We start from the raw sequence: 23,198 nt of genomic DNA, 5'->3' as shown, positions 1-23,198 counted from the left end.
CAGCTTTTGTAGTCTCCCAAAAAGTCCTATGATAACTACAGCAGTAGTTGCAATACTGATTTTGTCTTCTTCAAGAATAGCATCACATAGTAATACAAGAAAAGTAAGCTAAGGACACTTCTTAGCACCTTGGACTGGACAGTCATTGTTGGGGAAGTGAGACAAAGAGCCATATAGAATTTGCATCTGGGATGCACCCTTAGGAATCAGTATTGTTCCCTGCCCTCAGTGCCTCTGAACAGTTGTTACAGCAGAGATTGCAGTGTTTCAACTGAGTTCTGTACTGCAGCAGAAGCAGCAGAAACTAGTTTTCATGTCAAGTGAGGTGCTTACACAGAGACTAAAAGTAAGATTACAAAAACCAGAGAATTACTGGCTTTCACTTTCACATTTTAGACCAGTTTTAAACAGAATTCTTTTAGTATAATACATAAAAATAACTATATACATACAAGTGTAATGCATATTTTACATATATACATATGTATCTAAATTACCAATTTTAACCCGAGATCTCCCGTGATATATTTTGGAGCTCAGTTTAAGATACAGTAGGTATTCAAAGCAGTTTCTTTGGAGTTTGCTTGCCCCAGCCTCCCCCTATTTCCATGCGTACTTCGTCCTGTTCCCTCTTTACACGTGGAATTGGGAACTTCTGAGATCCGCTCAGCGCTGAGCCTAATGACGTAGAAGTGCAGCAGGTACCACGTTCCTCACCCCGGGGTCTGATTTTGCGCCCGCACTTCTGTTCCGCGGGAAGGCGGGAGCCTCGCACTCGTTGCCGGGCGCTATCGCAGGGGGCTGGGCCGAACCCGGGGCGCCCCTTCGCTCCTCGCCTGTCGCGTCCGCTGTAGGTTTCTGTCTGTTCTCGGGTGGGCGGCGTGGGCTCCCCGTTTCCCGTCGGCCAGGATTGAGGTGCTCGCGTTCTGTCGCCCGCAGGCTCCTGGCAGTGTGGGACGCACCGGGGAAAGGCGGACGGCGGCGCCGGCGGCCCCGAGGCGGCCCGGGCGGGCGGAGCCGTGCCCGGCGCTAGGACCCAGCAGGACGCGAGGCGGCTCTGCGGGCCGGATCACAAATTCGTCGTGACTCAGTCTCTGCTCAGCGCGGAGGCAGCGGGAGCAGGTCGGTGTCCTACGTCTATCCAGCGGCTGCTGGGGTGCGTGGGGGCACGAGAGTCGGAGGGGAGCGGGCACTGCCGCGCCTCTTCCCTGGCCCGGCCTTCCTTCATCTCCGCCCGCCCCCGCCCGGGCCCAGCCGCGCCGCCAACCGCGGCCGCCTGTTGTCTGCTGTTTTCCAGACAGCCAAGATGGAGTACGAGTGGAAGCCCGACGAGCAGGGACTCCAACAGATCCTGCAGCTGCTCAAGGAGTCCCAGTCCCCGGACACCACCACGCAGAGAGCCGTGCAACAAGTATCCTTGGCCGAGGCTGGCGGGGCCCCAAGAGTGTGCCGGGGGCGGCCGTGGGCGGGCGGGGGGAGCGTGGCCTGCGCGGCGGCGGGGCCGGCCCTGCGGCAGCTGGGCCTGCCCGGCTCGGCCCGGCCGGGGAGCCGCCGCAACGCGGGGGGCCGAGCCCTGGCAGGAGCGGGCAGCCGTGGCGCGGCGTTTGAACCGCCGAGGCGGCCTTTGGGCCGCGGGGCCGCCTTCACCCGGCTGGCACTGGGCACCTGTTGCTAGCCCAGAGACAAGGGCCGCTTTGGGTTTGACCGTAGGGGGCCCTTTTTATTTTTTAATTTATTTATTTATTTTCAAAGCTTGTGCTCGAGCGCGTCTCCGCCGATATCCGCCGCTCTTTCAGGTTCCCCCGCCCGGCCCCCAGGGCGGCCAGGCGGGAATGGGGCCCTCGGCCCAGCGGGTCCCGCCGAGGGGGCCGGGAGTGTCCCGCGAGGTGTGCCCGCTCGCCCCGCGGCAGAGAGGCGGTGAGCAGGGGCCTCTCGAAGTAATCTGGCGCCGGGATTCGAGGTGAAAGCCGTAGCTGGTGGGGGTAGTGCCGCTGGCAGAGCCGCTGCCTGCGCGCCCTCGTGGGCCTGCAGGTTCTGACACTGCGCATTTTGGTGCGTGGTGAGGATGCTTTTATTTGTCTGGAAGCTTGCTCCTGAAACTGGGCTCGTCAAAATTCACGAAAATGGGGAGTTCTGCAGTATGTAGGTTCTTGTACTGCTTTGATTTGGTGTTGGTGTTGTGGATTGATGGTTTTTTCACCCTCGTCCCTCCTCTTCCCCTTCCCCCCGCGGCCCCCCCGCCCCCCCATCACTCTTCATTGTAGAAATAACGAATAGCAAGGTTTTAAGGAGTAAGGATTGAGAAAGCAAAACCTTAAATTAAGACTGATAGAAGCACAAGCCTTAAAAAATAAAGGCCTCATCTATTGTTTGCTGCTCCTTGAGCTAACCACAAGTGCTATGAAATTTATTGAAGTGCTGAAATTGTATGAGGAGTTTGTTATCTGGATCTCTTTTTATTAAGGCATTTTCTTGAAGATCTCCACAGAAGGCAACAGAATTTATTTAAGTAGGTAACAACATATGTGTGTCTGTATACATTTATATTAAGAGTTTAGATTTAAGCCAGATTTGCTCCACTTCTAGACTTCTGTAGCAAATGCGGTGAATATCAGGGAGGCTTCTGCTCCTGTCTGAAAGGTGAAGGTCAATTGCATCTTGATCATCTTGTTCTTTCATCTGTGTTCTAAATTTTTAAAATACTGTTGCTTTCTTTGAAAAATCCTAAACAGAAGACTCTAAAGAAGTAATCTTCTGATAATGCCCCAAGCTTACACCGGTGCTCTTTTGTATTTAATATATCAAAGAGTTTATAGGAACAGTGTTTATAATGTAGCTTTAGTGTAAAATTACACTTTAAAGCTTTCCTTCAAATAATTTAATTATTTCAAATAATTTAATTACTTCTTGTTTGTTTATTGAGCTATATCATCATATATGCAGGATGGGCAGTATAAGTGATGCTATCTGTCTTGATGATGTATAGAACTTGACTGAACAAAAGTCCTTTCAACTGATGCTTGAAATTCTTTTTAAGTGATAGTGAAAGCTCCCTGCTGTGTCGATGTTGGCTAGTAAAGGTTAGAGGTAAAAGGTTTTGTGTGTGTATAAAGGTTCCACACACATACAAAAGGAATTGTGATGTTTGTTGTGTTCTAGGTTGCTGTTTACATGTCTAAGCAGGGTTGTGATTAATGGTTTCAAATTTAAAGTACATAGTCCATAATTTTTTGTAGAAAAAATCAAAAAATATGTGTATTTATTCTGCAATGCTGTTTCCTTATGATGCTGTTTCAGCAAACCTGGGTGTTTAGGTGTCAAATACAATGAAGTGGGAAGTATAGGTCAGCTAAAAACCTTCGTTAAGTAAAGTTACAAATTAGTATGGTTTCAGATATTTTTCAGTTCAATTTATTGTATGTTTCATGGAATGAAAAAGGAAAAGTTAAGTGGGTGAAGAAGTTGTTAAAAAAACTAGTCTAAGAACTAGTCTTCATTTCTTAGACTAATTAAGTGTTTTCTCATTAAGTTTCTGTTAAATACAGTTCTTTCTTCTCCTTTCCGTTACTTTTTAATCTATTTGTCTACACAGTTGTTGGTAATGTTCAGCTGCCTCTTCCAGTGATACAGCTTTACAGGTATTTTTAAGGATCTGTTAATTTTTATGTCTGTCCATGGATTATTTTTTAGACTTCCCCATAACTAAAAGCTGTTGCTTCAGTAAAGAAAATTACAGAAACTTTTTTTAGGTTGTTCATGCTCTATATGTCATAAGCTTATAGTCACAGCTGATTGAAGTGATGTAGCGGTACATAACAAATATAACAGTCTTTGTATCCAAAAAGTTATAAATGTTGTATGTAAAGCTTCAACTTTCCTTAACAGTTTTTCTCTTCAGAAACTAGAACAACTCAATCAGTATCCAGATTTCAACAACTACCTGATTTTTGTTCTTACAAAGTTGAAGTCTGAAGGTAAGTTCTTGAGATAGTGACTTTTATTTTACTTTTTTTAGCGTTTAGAAAGAAATGTATTGTTTTGCTTCAAAGAAATAGAAAGCTGGCTCTAGTTAGTTTGCTGGTTGGTTGAGCTATCTAGTCATGTAGAATTCACTTATGCACTCAGTGGTCTTTGTGGGGAAAAAAAATCTGATTACTTATTGGTACTTGCATTATCAGCCTTACAGTGGAATCTATTCTAAATGGCCTATGAAATCTTCTGAGAATGTTAGAGCTTCATACCACTATTGGACTGCAGTAAAATTGTGGAATAACTGATGAATCATGACTATATACATTCTAAAACATACTGCTAAGTTCAATTATGATAATTATCTCTGTAGTAATGAGACTGCTAAATACTTTAAAGACTACATATTTAGAGTTGTCCAAAGATGTCTGTCATAATCGTCATTCTGAAGACTTAATTGTATTAAAATACAGTTAGAAATCAATCATGTTGTTTTATTGTTATGGACATTACAGTACAGATTGTATATGGCATAGTGTATAGCCTTTACCAGTTGGTAAATTCAGCCAATTACTTTGTGATCAGGATGTGTGAAATATTGTCTTCTCAGTGGACTACAGCTATTTTTTTGAGGTGTCTTTGATAGAGAAAGGAAAATTTGTTTCGAGATCTACTTAGGCACATCTGTTTCTTTACATATGTTTGTAATCGTGTTAGGTTGTTTGGGTAGTTTTCTAGGTTTTTTTCCTTTTGTGTTTTGCTACAAGTGCTTTTTCTGCCATTTGATATTTCGCGTCTTTGTGAATACTTGCTTTTTTCCTTTGAATTAGATTTACTTGTGTGTGGCCCTTGACAAAGAATTGTCAAGAATGTTTGTGTAAATTTTAAGTAGTGTTTTGGTTGTATCAGCTTGCTTCAGGAGGAGGGAAACAGAGAGGAGTATGAAAGTATATTTTCCTGTTTGAAGGCTAGAGTATATCTAAATGTTTTTGTGTGTTCTTTGTAGGAAGTCCCCTAATAATCTGTAAAGTCTCTTAAGTCTGAGAGCATTTTCAAGACTTGAGTCAGCCAAGATATCGAATCTTTGAATAAGGTGCCAGTGTAGATACCATGTCCTTTATACCATTGCCAGAAAAATTTTAAGCAAAGCAGTTGCAGTAGTGGGATATGGAATCTGTACAAAGGATGTGACAAGAGGGATGTTTACTTTTTTTTTTGTCCACGAATTTGTTTTCTGACATTTAAACAACCTCCTAGTTTCGCTTTCTTCATTCACCATTTGAGCCTGAGGTTCTAGATTGTCATAGATGTTTGGTGTTTAGTTGTGTGTCAAGATCTACCTTCCTAACAGAACTATTTCGGTTATTCAGTAGTCATCTTTTCCCTTCCTTAGGTTTAATCACGTCGACCTCTATAGAATTTGATAAAGAGTAGGAGATGCTAGCTGTTACAAAATGGTTGTATAAAGCTGTTTTATCTGAGAGGAAAACAGCAGGTTGTGGCAGGTTGAGGGGCCAAGCAAGCTGGGAAGAAGTAGCAAGTTAACTTCCAGGGAGCAGTGTTTTGGATCAGATTACACTGATATGTCTCACAATATCATACATGAGGTCTGTTGTGAGACTGTTGAAGAGCATCTGTTACTTTGGTGATGCTCTTGTCCTGCATCATGACATTTTTTAGGGTCATAACCTTTTGTCCAAAACAACTGTTTTTTATCTTTGTATCTCTATTTCTAGAAATTTGTGAAATTTGAAGGTACCATAACCAAGTCTGGTGTTGGTGTTTTTCAGAGTGTTTGCCAAATTCTAAATATTCAAATTATGTCATCTTGCTTAGGTAGGACTAAGGAAGAATGGCAGGAGACTGTTGATTGGATTTGCTTTGAATCCAGTCAACAAGCCCTTCACCTTCCCTCATGCTCAAGTAGGGTAATGAGACTATTAGAACTGCTGGTCAGCAGCTACAATACTTGGATGGACTCATCCCAGTAGATACCTGACTTCAGTACAACTGAGAAAGCATTCTGATTTCTTCCCTTCTGAAGTGGGTTCTGTTGGCTGTCTGTCTCTACAGCTCTGCCACAAACCAAAGCATGGATATTCATACTGTTAGAAGTTCATGTTTTTTATTGTGTCCATACTATTCCAACAGAAGGAGCAATGAAAATAGGCTTATAAAATATTTGACAGTTATTAAATAAAAATTAAGGTGTTTTCATAGTCCACGAGAAGAAGATCTTGGCTTGGTAGCAGATAGGAGCTGAGCTTTAAGTTTTTGCTACTGTTAAAACTTCTAAAGAGAAAATGGTGCTTAAGGATACATTTAGGTGACAGCTCCCGAGTATGGGAATTTTTTCATTGTTAGTTGAAATATGTGTTAAATAGTATCATTCTAAAGCAGTGAAGATTGCACCAATTTGTCTTTGGCCGGAGCCTTACACCTCTGTTGACTATTAACTTTGCAAGAAAATTTCTTCTACAACCTATCATACAAGCCATTTACAAAACTGGCTTTCACTGAGCCTTGCCTTTAAGATACTAAGTTAAAGGTTATGTGTAGTAAATTTGCTTTGGTTTAGCACCGTTACTATTCAGTTGAAAACACTGTTACCTTCTTTTCCTCTAGTTTTAGTTCCATCAGGGTTCTGTTTCTGAATGCTTGTGACTTACTGGTTTAAGACTTATTGTGATAATCCTACATGTAAGCAGGGGTTTTGTTTGCTTTGTTTTTAAATTTTTTCTGGGCCCTGTCAAAGCCTGTTAAGCTTGGGTCATCCTGGAAGCAGGAATGCCCTGCTGCCATTTCATCAGTGAAAATATATGGCCTACTTTGCTGCTACAGCATGTAGCCCAAGGTTTAAGTACTTAATTTCTTCTTGATTTTTTGGGTTTGGTTTTTTAGGATTTGGTTGATGGGGTTTTTTTCTTGTTTCTTTTGGTTTTGTTTGTTTGTGGGGTTTTTGTTTGGTTTTTTGTTTGTTTGGGGCTTTTTAGTTTTTGTTGAGGGTTTGTTTGTTTGTTTTGATTGTTTTAAAATTAATGTGCATTTCTAAAGATAGAGTTAGAAATGTGAATGAACCCCAGTGTTTAAAATATCACAATATAAAACCTGTTAAGGAAACAGCATTCAGTTAGACAGTAGACAGGCTGATGAAATAAAATAAGATCCCAAGCCATTCAAATTTAAGATATAGATCTCTAGAGTGTACTTCCCACAAAGTATGGTGCTTAAAGATCTTCCTTAGGTAAGTAAGATGGAGTCCAGATTAACTGAAAAGTAGTCTGAACGAAAAAGAGTTATTTTGCTAATTTATCTGTAAATGAAAATATTACTTGTAGGCACTGTTAGTGTAGTTGTTCCTTCTTGGACTGGAAGGTAAAAAACCTCACAGATAATGTAATCACACTGCCCTGTCTGTAGTGTTGGGTTTGTGGTTTTGTTCTTCCAGAGTCCCCTGAGGTGAGCTCAGAAGCCTCTAGTCTTCTGTATTCTGTTAATAGATTGTTTTCTGGAGTGTTGTGTGCATGTTGCTTCTGCTTCTCAGATAATTTTCTGGTTTTTGTTTGACTGAAACAGTCCAGTGCTACATGGAAGCATCAGTTCTGCTTGTTGCTTTTTTTATTTAATTGCAGCTTCCCTTCTTTGATCCAAGTCATGCATCTATATCCCCCTTTCCTTGTTTGCATTATTGCATCCCTAGTCCAGGTATGTTTCTTTGAAGGGAAGTATAATATATTTTCCTAATTTCAGCCTCTTTGCTGTCTTGCTGAGGCCCATTCTAGTCACTGCCTAAGGTGTGTTGAGGCAGTTCTCCAGGATATATGAAGTCTGAGCCAGGTCAGAACCTCTAGATGTCATAATACAGACATTCATTGTTTCAGACCTTGTTGACTGCAATGATGAAATTTCCAAAGTTGCCTGTATGAAAACTTGCTTTGTTTATGCCTTTTGTAAATCAAGGTTTGTAAGATATTTCCTTCTCCTTCTACTCTAAAATAGATAGAAATAGCATCCTTCTTAATTTGCATTGTTCTGTTGTAGGACAACTACATCAATTTCCTGGTGTTTTCTGCTTAGTTTCAGTCCAGAATTACACCACACTTTATTTCAGACAGCATCCTGAACTTTGTGAATGGGAGATGGATGTGGCTTGCACTAAACTATCAAAAGATTATGTCCATTGTTATTTAATGGGACGTGGTTAGTTTTGCATTATTTCTGTAAAGTTCTCTGTTCACCTCCCCCCCTTGTCTGCTGGGCTCTCAGTAGGTACTTATGCTAATGGGAAAATATAGAGAAAAGTATATAATGGTCCTGATACTTTCTGCTGGCTTGTATAACTGCAGTTGTCTATTCTGTTGCAGTTACACAACTGTGATCTTGTGAAGGTGCTTTAGTGACTGACTTTTTACCCCATCCAAACATGAGAATTCTACTATTTATTCTCCACAGTGTTATCTGTGTGGATTGATTGGTCACAGTCAGTGGTATAAGCCTATTGCAGTCAAGGATCAGAGTCCTTAAAATGATCTTTTACTCTGAAGGTGAATGAGCTGAAACAGAGAACACTGCTCTAGTACTGTTCTTGTCACGGGCTTTTAGGATGGTCTTTTGAGTTTATTTCCAAAATACTTTGGATTTTTATAAACCAGTTGAAGATAGAAGAGCATGGTCTCTGCAGTTCTTGGTCTTGCTCATGAGATGATCTAGTCATTCAGAGTGCTTTACTTTGATCTGGAACATTACCATGGAGGCAGGTCCTGTCCCCACCCTACTCTCTCCCCTCTCTCCCCCTCCAAGTTTTTGTTTCAACAGAGCTTTTCACAGATAGTAATTTATGTTCTGGTAATCATGACACTAATAATTAATCTAGTTTTGCACATATAATTCAAAACAGCTTTTTATCAGATAAATCTAAAATGGTCATGTGGGTTTGATGTGAATGTTTCCTGATGAGTCGTGAAATTTAAACTTGATCCAGAGAGCAGTTTTCATGAATCCATTCTATTAGGATCTTTTTTGCATGTTGCTGTTGAAAGATAACTGAAACTGAGCAAGAAAAAGATCGTAATGTGAGATTATGTGTCAATTTCCCAGTTACCCATTTCAAGAAGATATCTTTGATGAGAAGGATTAATACAGAAGAGTGATTCGGGAGTTTTAATTGTTAAATTAAAACAGAAGCTCCCCTCCCCTACCACTTCCCCCCAGTACAGTGACCCTACATATCACTATTAAATATCCAAAAATAATTATCAAGCAGTGAAACTGTTTGCATTACCATTCAGAAATCAAGTCAGATTAATCTGCCTTTACAGTTTAAAATGCTGCATACTTTCTATGTAAGGTATGCATATTGCATACCCTATAGGGTATAGGTATATGCATAACCTGTAAGCAGGACACCCTATAGTGTCCTACTTAACAACAGCAAAGCATTTTTTTTTCTGAAGTTCAGATACATGAAGAATTATGAAAATACTAACTTCTACTAAGGAGTACATAAATCTAATAGTTGAGTTCCCTAAATATCTTAGGGGAAAGAGTAGAATCATGGAATATCCTGAGTGGGAAAGGACTCATTCAAAAAGTCACAAGTCCAACTCCTGGCTCTGCACAAAATACCCCCAAAAGTCACACTATGTGCCCAAGAGCACTGTCCAAAGGCTTATTGAACTCTGTCAGGCTGGTGCTGTGATGACTTCCCTGGGGAGTCTCTACCTGTGCTCATCCACCCTCTGGTTGAAGAACCTTTCCCTGATATCCAACCTAAACCTCCCCTGACACAAAATTAAGCCATTCCCTCGGGTCCTGTCACTGATCACCACAGAGAAGAGATCAGTGCCTGTCCTTCCTCTTCCCCTCACAAGAAGAAGATGTAGACTGCAATGAGGTCTCTCCTCAGTGTCCTCCAGGCTGAACAGACCAGGTGACCCCAGCTGCTCCTCATACAGCTTCCCCTCACAGCCTTTCACCATCCTCATGGCCCTCCTTTGGACACTCTTTAGCCTTACATTAGGCTATTGTGGCACCCAGAAAAGCCCCAGCACTCGAGGTGAGGCTGCCCCAGAGCACAGCACAGCAGGACAATCCCCTCCCTTGCCTGGATGGCCATGCTGTGCCTGATGTCCCCAGGACATGGGTGGCCCTCCTGGCTGCCAGGGCACTGCTGACCATGTTCAACTTGGCATCAACCAGGGCCCCCAGGTCCCTTTCTGTGGCACTGCTTTCCAGCATCTCATTTCCCAGTCTATCTGCACATCCAAGTTTGCCCCATTCCCCAATGCAGAATCCAGCACTCATTAGAACTTCATACAGTTGGTGATTGTCCAGCCCTCCAGTTTATTGAGGTCTCTCTGCAGAGCCTTTCTGCCTTTGAAGAAGTCAGCAGCTACTCCCAGTTTAGTATCATTGGCAGACTTATTTAGTATATGTATTATCATATAATTAATTTTGTAAGGTTAGTAAGAATTCCATGGCTTTCCCTAGTGTGCTTGCTAATTATTCCTTTCCATGCTTCTTTAGGGATTTTTTAGTGCACGTTTAAGTAAAGTCTTCTAACAGATTATTTATTTAGAGTTTTGAAAGAAACTGAATTTGATTGTGGATTTGTTACGTGATTCAATACTTCAGGAACACTTTCCTGAAGCTCATTATTTTGAACATCCAGAATCAAGAATATGAAATTCTCCATTGTTATTTCTTTCCTTGTTCCTGAGACCATTCAAGGAAAGAATTGCTATGTCATTTTTTGAAGTTCAAGTAGTCTTGGATGATATCTGTTTTGGCCTTAAAATAAATCTTTAGGTGTAAGGTGGAAGATTAAATCAGCTGTTTCAAGCTTTTCCTTAATGTTTCTATAAAAGCTCCAATTAGTATTTCTTTGCTGTTTTAAAAACCAAACTCACACTCCGTAATGTTTGGTTGTTTTTTTACATCCAACCTAAGGGTGCTTAAAATGCCAGTATCAAGCATTCCTATGGGGTATTTGAAACACTGGCAACACTTTTTCCTACAGAAAGCAAAAGTGTTGCTGGTATTTCTAAAGGGATTCAGTTCCCCGAGCAGTATTTGATTCATTGCAGTTCAGAGGTGCTTCCTATTTAGAAGACTATATACTGGTGTCTGATTTAGGCTCATAGGAAGTAATATCACCACCTCTTTCTAGATTTTCAGAAAGCATACTTACTGTGAGACGTTGGGATGATAAAGCTTTTCAGCATGTATGTTACCTTGCAGTGCTGGGCCAGGTCAAATTTGATAGCCAACCATTTTTATAAAGCCAAATCTGTTTTAGTAAAGGAGTGCATATTACCACTGTTCATGTACAAGTTAAAACATCTTTCCTTTAATGTCAAAAGAGAGTGGAACCTAGAAGGAAAAAACCCAGATATGTTTGATACTACAAATAATAATATCCACAGTATGTTTTACCAGTTCCAGAATTGAGTATCTTTATTATCCATAGAAAAGGCACATCTTGACCTCACAGTTTCATGCTAATATGAGTAATAGGATAAGCATTACTACTGCTTTAGCAAAATATTTTAAACTCCTTTCTTCTCCTTCTATAATAACATAATACGCACTCTCCAGAAACCCCATGAAGCTCATGCCTTCTGCTTTCAACAGGCATTCAGGAGCAACTGTGCCATGACAGAGCTACATAATCATCAAAGAATAACAGAGTGGTTTCAGTTGAAAGGGGCAGTAAAGATTAATTCCAACTCCCCTGCCATGGGCAGGGATGCCACCCACTATATCAGATTACTCAAGGCCCTGTGTAACTCTTGAAAAATTTCAGGGATGAGGCATCCACTAGTTCTCTGGGCAACCTGTTCTTGTGCCTCACCACCCACTGAGTAAAGAATTTCTTCCTAACATCTAATCTAAATCTCTCCTCTTTTAGTTTAGAAATCTTCTCCCTTGTCTTACCACTATCTGTCAGTGAAAAAAGTTGCTCTCCCTCTTTTAAGTACTGAGAGGCAGCAATTGTGGTCTCCCCAAAGTGTTCTCTTCAGGCTTTACAACCCCAGGTCTCAGGCTGTCTTCACATGAGAGGTGTTCCAGCCCTCTGATCATCTTTGTGGCCCTCCTCTGGACTTGCTCCAACAGGTTATTGTTCTTCCTGTGCAGGAGACAGCAGAGCTAGATGCAGCACTGAAGGTGGGGTCTCACCAGCTTAGAGTAGAGGGGCACTCCCCTCCCTCACCCTAGTGGCCACACTGCTTTAGATGCAGCCCAGGATGCGATTGGCTTTATGGGCTGTAAGCACACATTGTTGGCTTATGTCCAGCTTTTCATCCTCTAGTTCTACACAGGGCTGCTCTCACTGGTTTCTTCTCCCAGTCTGTACTCATATCTGGCCTTGCCCTGACCTAGGGGCAGCACATCCACTTGGACTTGTTGAGCCTCATGAGATTCTCATGGACTCATTTCTCAAGCTTGTCCAGGTCCCTCTGGATGGCATCCCTTCCTTCTGTTGTGTGCTGTTCAACTGCACTGCTCAACTTTGTCATCTGCAGATCTGCTAAGGGAGGACTCAGTCGCAGGTAACAATGACTGCAGTCTGTACTCAGACTGTGTAGGGAGTTGACAACCGCTTTGCCTTACAGCAGTTATCTGCTTCATCCAAAGTGTCACACTGGCAGTCCAAGCAAGTGTAGATTCAACAGGACAAATTTTTAGTTTGATATCTCCTAGGAAAAAGCGTTCACATAACTTCAAGTGATGGATGTTTTTCTCTGAATCAGTAGATATACTTCTGATCAGAGAAAATTCTGACTGGCAAACTCTCAGTCTCAGGAGCTTTGAACATTGCAAAATGACAAGAGCTCGCAGTTTTCTGCATGTTCATTCCCCTATAAAGAAAGAAGACTGATGAAGTCATAAGTAGAAACTGAAAACTAAACAGACTGAAGATGGATTTAAAACTGCTCAGAAGAGCAGCATGGTCACCCAGCAAAGCATCTCAGATAAGTCTCATTTTCACTGGTACTCTTAACCTTTCTGGTAAGAACTCTTGTGTAACAAAATAAAAAAAAAATCTAAGGTCCTAAAATCATAACAATAATAAAATATTAAATGTATGAAAGTGTATTGAATTAAAAGCAGGTCTGTGCTCTTTGTTTTCCTAGCTAGATTCACAGCTGCTTAGGAAGAACACCTCCAGCAGTACCAAATCTATGTTCTGATGTTTGCCAGAGTGCAACCTAATATTACTAATTAAATGTCTGATGATTTATCATTTTGTTCAGAAAAGTCAGCCAGGATAAAGGGAAGTGAAAAAAAAAGGAAGCACACTGAGTACAGGCTTAGGAAATAAAAAGGATAAGGTTTTCCTTTCATTAGAGGAAGAAGCTTTACTGGCTGGTGAGAGTATCAGAGAAACAAAGCAGTCTGGCCTTAGAACATTTACACTTGCATGCTACCACACAACTTTCTGTTAAGCTATACCTGCAGGATATAGACAGAAGGAAAACTAATCAAATTTTCCACTGTGCAGCACCCTGTACAACACCAATGTTTTGTCCTGTATTTTGTGTTTTCCAATACTCAGCAGTTTAAATAGGATTCTGAATTACTCTTTTTGATAACACAGTCTTAGTTTAGTCATTCAGGTAATCCTTGTGTACCAACAGCTATTCAAATGACAGATTATCACACATTTTAAAGATTCACTTTTGATATATTCAGAGAGTGCCAAAACCTCTAGTCATCTGACAAGGCAATTTCTTCAGATAGATTAATGACTCTAAATCTATATTCATTCACTGCCAGGTGCTGTCTAAGCAAGTTCCATTGGGAATATCATAATTTCCTTTTCCTGTGCACTTGACTAAGCGCAAAAGTCCATGTTCTCATCTTCCTCCTCACCCTCAAAAAGTAAATGCCAGAGACATTACATTACTTTTAACATGTTCTCAAACTACAGCACTGTCCTGAATTTGTTGTACAGTTTGAGACCATGCAGTGAATCATGTTCTCATCATGCTAAATCCCAGTTTCTTATTCTGATGATTATTCTGCTCTTGACAGAATTCTGGGGCTGGTTTAGCTGCTGAATCAGGAGACAACACAAGACTACATGAGAGAGGAAAAGTGCTGGGACAACCACATTGTGGAGATTTGATAGAGAAGCTGAAAGTAGAAGTGAAACCAGAAGATTAATTCTTTAATCTTGTCTTGGTTTTGCAAGTCTGTAGAGGTATTTGAATTTGGCATTTTGATTGACATGTGGTATATTAATTAGAATACAAAACCTTCCAAAACTAATTGTAATGGGTTGATCTGGCTGGATGCCAGATCCCTGCCAAAACTGCTCTGTGTTTCCTCATCTCATCTGGACATGGGAGAGAGAATATAACAAAAGTCCCTAGATTGAGATAAGAGCAGGGAGAGATCATTCGCTGATTACTGTCACAGGCTTGGGGAAATAGTTTTTTCTATGACCAATCAAATCAGATTAGGGTTATTACAAATAAAGCCAAATCTTAAAACACCTCCCTTCCACCAAGGCCTAACTTTACTCCAATTTTTTCCTACGTCCTCTCACCCAGTGGTGCGGGGGGACAGGAAATAGGGTCTGTTGTTAGTTCAACACATGTTCTCTCTTGCCAGTTGTTCCTCCTCAGGGGGAGCACTCCTCATACTTTCCCTGTGTTCCAGTGAGAGGTTCCCTCCCACAGAAGAAAAATTGCCACAAGCTTTTATATCATGAGTCCTTTCAACAGGTTGCAGTTCTTGCCATACTGCTCCAGTGTGGATCCCTTTCATGGAATGCAGTCCTTCAGGAGCAGACTGCTCCATTGTAGGCTTCCCATAGGGTCACAGCCTCCTTTGGACATCCATCTGCTCTAGTGTGGGATCCTGCATTGGCTGCAGGTGGCTATCTCCTCCACCATGAGCCTCCATGGGCTGCATCACCTGCCTCTCCTTCAGTTACCTTAATGTCCACAGGGCTGTTTCTCTTACATATTCTCATACTTCTCTCTACTCTGACTGCAATCTTGCATAGTAATTTTTTTTCCTTTCTTAAATCAGAGAATCATAGAATATGTTGAGTTGATGTGGACCTATCAGGATCATTGTGTCTAGCTAGCCCTGCACAGGACACGCCAAGGATCACGCAGTGTCCCTGAAACTGTTACCTAAATGTTTCTTGAACTCTGTTAGGCTTGGTGCTGTGACCACTTCCCTGGAAAGCCTCTTCCAGTGCTCAGCCACCCTATGGGTGAAAATCCTTTTCCTGATGTCCAACCTAAACCTTGCCTGTCTCAGATTCATGCCATTTCAAGTCCTGTCTTGAGAGTGAAGATGTAGGCACCTCCTCCTCTGCTGTTTTCCCACCATCACTGATGCGCTCAGCCTTGACCAGCAGCCAGATCCATCTTGGAGCCATTTGACACTTGTTCTGTTGAATGTGGGGGACACTTGAAACTTGTCAAGAGAAGTCACCTCTGCAGGTCCCACTCTGCTAGCAAAACCTTGCCACAGAGACTCAAATGTACTAACCAACAAGTTTATTTTTGGTAAGCAGTTCAATACTTCTCCTATATTGTCCACAGCTCAATTTTATTTACACCATCATCTTAAGAAGCATAACTTATTATTCAATAAATATGCTAAACTCAATATCAGTAGAAAATTTCCAGCTTTGTTTTGGTCTCTTACAGACATTCCTAAGCTTAGGCAATTGAGTTAAATTATTTTCCATGACTCACATAAGTCAATGGAGAGCACTGATTAACTTCAGTCTGGTCACTACATTTCAAAGTCATTTATGTGTTGACATGCACTGAATGTTTTGAAATACCGTCACTCCACTCCTGATGTGATGGTAACCATATTAATTTAAGACAAAAGTGTTACACTTAAGGCATAGTCCAGTATCAAAAAATAAAAAAGCAGGATTTTTTTTCTGCTAGGAAGCTTGTGAAGCTGTTTTTGTGCTGTATTCTTATATATTAGGATGAAAGAAATTGTTCATTTTCTGCTTCCCATATTACACAGTTCTGGTGGGATTCTTATTTTTTTGGTTTTATCTCTTTTAACAGTCAGTCTTATTAATACATCAGGAATTTTCCTGTGCAACAGTGACACTAGTCATTGTCAATACACATTTTGTATATGTACATAGTAAATCCATATTGATAGTTAAAACACAGAATGACAGCTTATTTCTGAAAAAGACTTTACAGCTTTAAGATGAAGATTGACAGACAGGCAGTTCTGCCTTAGAAAAAGTCTCACCCTTACATCTAATGTTGCCAATATCACAAGATATCACAGCAAAATAATAGCCATGCTAATAAATCATTATATCACAGCTTGTGACTGGACAAATGTTCTCATCCCAGTCACTCAGTTCTTTTAGCAATCCTAGCAAGTTATGTTTGACCTGCTCATCAAACTAAAGGGCAGGAAAGAAATGCAGAGACAGTGGAAGTATGGGCACAGCATAGGAAAGACATGGAACAGGTCTAGAGGAGGACTGCAATGACCATCAGGGAGTTGGGACCTCTACAGGAAGGAAAGGCTGAGAGAGCTGGTGTGATCCAGTATGGAAGGAATAAGGCTTTCAGGAGATCTTATTGCGGCTTTTCAATACCTGAAAGAGGGCCTATAGGAAAGACAGGGAAAAACTTCTTAGCCAGGCTTATTGTGACTGGACAAGGTGTAATGATTTTAAGAAAGAAGGTTGGTTTAGATTAGATATACGGAAGAAGTTTTTTACAGTGCAGGTGGTAGAACACTGGAACATGTTGCCTAGAAAGTAGTGAGTGCCTCATCCCTTTAAACATTCCAAGTAAGATTGGATGGGGCTCTGAGCAGCCTGATTTAATTGAAGATGTTCTTGCCCATGGTGAGGACTTTGAATGAGATAACCTTTTTCAGGTACCTTCCAACCCAAATCATTCTATGATTCTGAAAGGCATGGTGAAGCATATGCTTACCTGGGCTTGCAGGTAGGCTACAAAAAGCTTTTTACTTCCACATATGCAACCTTTGTCATACAAACCCTCAGTAGAGGAAATACAACTGTTTGAGGACACACTTCGGTTCTTAAAAGCACTGCAGTAACCCTAAAATAATTTGTGTAATGTGGCTATGCATCCATTTGCTCTATTACTAAAATTTGGAGCTAGTATCAGAATCTTAAAACAGAATTGAAAATTTACTGAGAAACCAATTATAATTGTTCTGCAGTTTTATTTTAAAGTGAGGCAGTGTGAGAGAGGAATCTTCAGCTGATGGACTGATTTGGCACTGAAGATGATACCAAATACCAGAGGTCTGCTTCACATTCCTTCTTTTTCTTGTACTATATGTTCTTGTCAACTCTGTACTTCCAAGTTGACTGAGACAAAAGGAGACAAGACTGTGAGCTTTTGTAATGGGAGAAGCATATGGCTGACAGAACTAATCACAAAATCTTTGAAGACCGAGGGGTGTCTTACTGAGCTCTTAAGCCATCTGCCTGTAATTTTGGTGTTACAGCAAGAATTTAATCCAGACCTATATTACTATCTTCTGACAGTGTAGCTGTTAAGTTGTTGAACAACCTGGATTCCATAAATAACCTTGTCCAGTCATATCTGAATTTTTTTTCTTAAACAAAGACTTTAAGATGCAGTGTTATATGTTTATTTATTTTAATGCCTGGATATCAGATTCTGGGCTGCTTCTCTGTCTCAAGTGGTTGGTGTTTGTTTAGCACAAAGTCCTTTGTGATTTCTGCTTGTCACTTCTCAAACCATTGATAATTGATTTTGCTTTTTAAAAAAAAATTCTTCTTTTCCTCATTTTGTTATTTCTTCTTCATTTGTCAGAGATACCACTTCCATTATGAATCCCATGGAATCTTTGTTGCAGCTATGTGGGATAATCACTTTCTATGAAGAATAGTTTTTCTGTTCTCTTGCCTAAAAGAATGGATTAAAGATATTTCATACTGCTGCATACCACAAAATAGTTTGTGAAGAAAAAAAAATGGTCCTGAAGTTTCACCTGCATGTGATCTTTATCTAAACTGGTTGACTAATCCATCTGGTTTTGACAAAAGTAACTTAATAATGTGTGTATCTCTGCATGGTTAAATTGAGGCTGTTGCTTTGTCCCTTTTGTAGCTGTAGCCAAGCATTCTAATGGATTAATGTTTTTCCATAATGCAGTGTTTAATATTTTCATTACAGAGTTTATCCTACTAGTGACTAGCCTACTATATTCTAATCAGACTTTGGTTGTCACTGACTTCTTTCACGCCAAGAAGATAGTGCTAGATGATGAGGAGTTACTGTAACTATTGTATTTGGTGTCTGTGCCTGTTAAAGATAATGGTTTTTTGTGGTTTGCAGAAGTTTTAAAACATGGAAATTAAAGGAAGACTCCTTTGGCTTCCTTTCTCCCCAGGCACAATTTTAAGTCATCATAATAATTTATGAATTACTGAATTTCTTAAAGGTGTGTGTACCTACCAATGGATGACACTTATGTAAAGCAGAGTTCAACGTACTTTACTGGTGTGAGAATTGATGTGAAGATCTTACTTTTAATTTAGAGACTATCTCAAAATTACTTGATTTGACTTGCCAAGTAACTACAGTAATACTTGTGATGGCTCACAACTAAGTTGTGAGGTTGAGAGAAGTTTGTCCACACATACAATCTTTAGTTTTTTATTTTAAATAACAAACTCTCTTTTCCCCTCCTTCTCCCAGAAGAGATGCTGACAAATGTAGTACTGTGCAAGTAAAATGAGTTTTATTGTTTATGTTGTTTAGAAGTTGGTGTTTAAATCATATAGTGTAGGTAAAGTTGTAGAATTGTCTCAAATATATATTCATTGGATGGCTTCCTGGTTTATAAAGTTACTGAATTCTAAAGGACGTGTTTGTTTCTATATCAATACCTTTGTAGTTCCAGGGCATTCTAATTAATGGTTCTTTAGAACTGAAATATGTACATAAAAGACAAGATTAAAAAGTGTATGAAGGCACTCTGGTTTTGGTACTCAAAATCAGTTGATTAAAATGAATTTTAATTTCTGATCAGCCAAACAATCCCCTATCTTCTGAAAAGCTCTGTTTCTCTTCTGATATAAAGTGTCCAATGTCTGTCAGTCAGCTGTCAGTCAGACATTGCAGTGTTGTGAGAGTCTTGGTTTTGTGATGCAGTAGCTTTAGTTTGAAATTACTTTATATTTGAAAGTTGTATCTCTTATTTTACTTATTTCTGTTAGGTTAATAATAGTTTTGAAGGTCTGGAATAGATCCATGTGTAGACTGCTTCATGGCACAGAGGAATTCCTTATTTTGCCCAAATCAGGACTTCATAGAAAAAATTCAACAAGTGGCTAAAATGCTGATTAAAATTAGCTTCTAGCGCTATTAGGGTTGCTGTAAACTAAATTTAAATTTGTTTATACTGTAAACTAAACCTTTCTGTATAGAACATTCAGATCTTTCAGAATATGTCAGATGTAATACCAAGTTACTCATGCCCTGGTTAAGAATGAAACACGAACCTACTCCACTATAAATGAAAAATCTAGACCGTTCTTTTTTCATTCCTCTACTTGGCACAGTAACTTAGAGAAAGCTCAGTGAACAGAACTCACACTGTTACTTGAACTTAAATTCTTACTCAGTTCAGGTCAGTTCTGTTTGCATTTATTTTTTTAGCTCATACTATGTAACACTTTCCTATTAACATTGCTCAAGATATTTTTTTGCTGCTTCCTCTAATTATTAATTTAATAGATCAGCATTTTGTATTTTTAAAGGGATTGAAGTCCCTTACTTCATAGAAAAATTGAATATTCATGTGGGAATAGGGGTAGAGGTTTTACTGCACATTCCTGACATGATTTCCATATCCTACTGTGATGAAACCGGGTTTGTCACCAGTTCCTTACAGTAACAGTATTGCAGCAAGCCTGTCAGTATAATCACAATGTCTGAATGTCTTTGCCTGACAAACATCTTTAATAGAGTTTCTTGTATCACGTGACTTCACAATATGTTGAGTTGGAAGGGACCAAGGATCACCAAGTCCTGGCCCTGCACAGGACACCCCAAGAATCACACAGAGATCAGTGCCTGTCCTTCCTCTTCCCCTCACAAGAAGAAGATGTAGACTGCAATGAGGTCTCTCCTCAGTGCCCTCCAGGCTGAACAGACCAGGTGACCCCAGCTGCTCCTCATACAGCTTCCCCTCACAGCCTTTCACCATCCTCATGGCCCTCCTTTGGACACTCTCTAGCCTTACATTAGGCTATTGTGGCACCCAGAAAAGCCCCAGCACTCGAGGTGAGGCTGCCTCAGAGCCCAGCACAGCAGGACAATCCCCTCCCTTGCCTGGATGGCCATGCTGTGCCTGATGTCCCCAGGACATGGGTGGCCCTCCTGGCTGCCAGGGCACTGCTGACCATGTTCAACTTGGCATCAACCAGGGCCCCCAGGTCCCTTTCTGTGGCACTGCTTTCCAGCATCTCATTTCCCAGTCTATCTGCACATCCAAGTTTGCCCCATTCCCCAATGCAGAATCTGGCACTACCCTTGTTGAACTTTATATGCTTGGTGATTAATTTGTATACTCTGAACCTGAAAAGGTTTCCTAGGTGAATTGATGGGTGTAGCTGGAAGGAGAGATAAGGAAATTAAGATTAATATCTGTATATAAGCTTTGATCTTATGGCATTGTTCTGGAAATCTGTCTTTTTTCTGTGAGCTGATTGAAGATTGACTGTAATTACTTTCTGTTGCAGATGAGCCAACACGTTCCTTGAGTGGTCTTATCTTGAAGAATAATGTAAAGGCACATTTTCACAACTTTCCAAATGGGGTAACTGACTTCATTAAAAGTGAATGTCTGAACAACATTGGTGATTCCTCCCCCTTAATTAGAGCTACTGTAGGTAAGTTTGTTCTTAATGCTGTCCTCTGCGTACTGAAAATGTTTCTGGGTGAAAACTGTACTAGGGACATAAAGAGTTACTAAATTAGTAAATTTTTTTGCTTCTCATAACTGTCCCAACCTCTCCATGCTTCAATGAAAATTTTCTTTATTGTGAATGTAAAGATGTCATACGTTAGATTCCTGTTATCTTAAAAGTGATATAGCAATTCATATTTCTTGAAATTTAAGATCTGAATCTTTCTAAATTGAGCTTGCTGCCAGCTTACATACCTAAAAACAGGAACAAGATAAAGGCCTGATTTAAGAACTGTTGCAGTGGTCTGATTCCATCAATGAAATGCATCTGTTAGCTGATTTTCTACACCCCACCCCCTATATGCACACATTTGCACATCATCATACTGCATAATGCATTCACATAAAGAGCTTCTGTGAGAAAACAGTAGGTAAATGTGGTGATACTATGAACTTCATAGTATCATAAAATCTTGAAATGGTCTCAGAAGATACCTTAAAGATGCTCTAGTTCCAGTGAGAAGTTTTATTTGTTACATGAATTTTTGATTTCATAAATACCTTGTCTTGATATACATCTTTCATAAAATATGTATATTTGTTTTTTTTTTTTTACTTAGTTCAAGGTAAAGTTGCTTTTCTGTGTGTTCTCTGATAATATAATTTCCTCCAGTGTTGTAGTAATTTTCCTGGTCTGCTTAAAAATGAGAAAAATGTAATATGTATTTGAATACTGAAAATGGCTATGGGTGTCAGTTCAGAAAGGGGTTCAGCTTCTTTCAGATGACTCCTCTTATAAAATAATCTACCAGTTACTATTTAGAAAAATTTGCTTTTTCTGTAGGATTCCTTCTCCAGGCATTCAGGTTACAGACTAAAGACTAGAGAAAATTACTCATTTATTTGAATAGTTTCCTGCTGTCTTGCCAGATGTGAAGCTGCTTTACTATGAATTATATTAATGACCAATGTTCCTAATGAGACTAGAAATAAGTCTTTGAGTGGCAGGTACTCTTTGAATTTCAGGTTGTAGAAGTCATGCTTACTTGTTTGTTCATAGGAGTTCTCAGTGGAGTATAATGGAATTAGCTAAGGAATTTATTCCAGCTCCATTTGGTTTGCTATCTTAGGGTTGTTTGGTGATGGTCTGTGGGATATTTTTTTGAGGGAGTTAGGGGTTTTTTGTTTTCAAGCAGTTATTCTTTAAATTTTCCTGATAGAAGATGCTTGTGGATTAGTAGCTTAATTATTGCTCAGTTTTAAGTGATCTTTGCAAGGATTATTAGGCATATATGAACTCTGAAGATGAGTAGCAGCTGATTAACTACATGCTTGCATAAGTGTTGCTGTTTCACATGTGTTTGGCACCTTTCTGTTTGAATTGCTGGATCCTTGTAACTGTCTGACCTGGAATAATGCAAAATATTTATTAATTTCTGTGTGTCCTATCCAGGATGTCCTTTGCTCTGTAATGTTGTCCTTTATACTTTTGTATTTAACAAGAATTTTAGCATTTTACTCCAAAGAAAAATTATATATTGTGAGTAGCTCAAGGAAAAAGCTTGGGAAACTTTTTCCATCACTTTTTGCTAGGGAGATTACTAGTTGTAGTAGTGTTGAGTTCTTCTGTGTTTATACTTATTAGAAGTAACTGCCAGTTGCATAAAGGATTGTGCTAGCTGTTACATTTTGCATTGAGGCAAAATGGACTCATACAATTTCAGTCCTAGTTTATAAGCAGATTTCTCTGTCCTTGCCACCTAATTAGTTTTCCCCAGGATTTCTCTATGTGCTGGAGACAGAATTAGTGATTCTGACCTGTTTGCTGGCTCTCACAGCTCCTAACTGGATGACCTACAATAGTGTTTAAGCTCTTAGTAGGTATCTTGGTCTTAGAAAATGTCCTTAATGTTTTGGGTAAACACAGTAAAGTTGTGAACATGTAACTTATCACTAGGCTGTAAGTTTATTGAATGACAGATTCCCACATTCATGCTTTCATATCATAGTAGAAAAAGTTGTGACTTGGCGTGGATACTCTGTATTTATTAAAAGTCCAGATTTGTACAGTGTTTAGTAAATTTAGAGACGAAGCTGCCCTGCTATGTTATAAATTATAAATTATACAGATATATAAATGTTACCATTTATAATTTCCTTAAGTGAAGTTACTTGGTGCTTGATTTCTAATACTTGAGCCCTTCATGGCAGCAGGAAGGAGCAACCCACTTTTGCTGTTCAAAGCCCTTCAAATAATATTTGCAATTAAATGTACTTCCTCTTTTTATGCATGC

At 40.0% G+C, this 23,198-nt stretch overlaps 1 protein-coding gene across 2 annotated transcripts in view; it reads left to right on the top strand.

Annotated features, from left to right (window-relative positions):
- TNPO1 (transportin 1) overlaps positions 1–23,198 on the top strand; it is a 64,895-nt gene that overhangs the window by 14,250 nt on the left and 27,447 nt on the right. For both annotated transcript variants that reach the window (XM_068176994.1, XM_068176995.1), the window contains exons 2-5: positions 940–1,122; positions 1,298–1,411; positions 3,899–3,974; positions 20,738–20,887. In XM_068176994.1, coding sequence (XP_068033095.1) covers positions 1,307–1,411; positions 3,899–3,974; positions 20,738–20,887 — 331 coding nt within the window. In that variant the 5' untranslated portion in view covers positions 940–1,122; positions 1,298–1,306. The remainder of the gene's footprint in view (positions 1–939; positions 1,123–1,297; positions 1,412–3,898; positions 3,975–20,737; positions 20,888–23,198) is intronic.

Source organism: Anomalospiza imberbis, chromosome Z, assembly GCF_031753505.1.
Source record: "Anomalospiza imberbis isolate Cuckoo-Finch-1a 21T00152 chromosome Z, ASM3175350v1, whole genome shotgun sequence".
In the NCBI taxonomy this organism is placed as follows: domain Eukaryota; kingdom Metazoa; phylum Chordata; class Aves; order Passeriformes; family Viduidae; genus Anomalospiza; species Anomalospiza imberbis.
The sequence above is the reverse complement of the archived record's forward strand: the minus strand, read 5'-3'. Positions and strand labels throughout refer to the sequence as shown.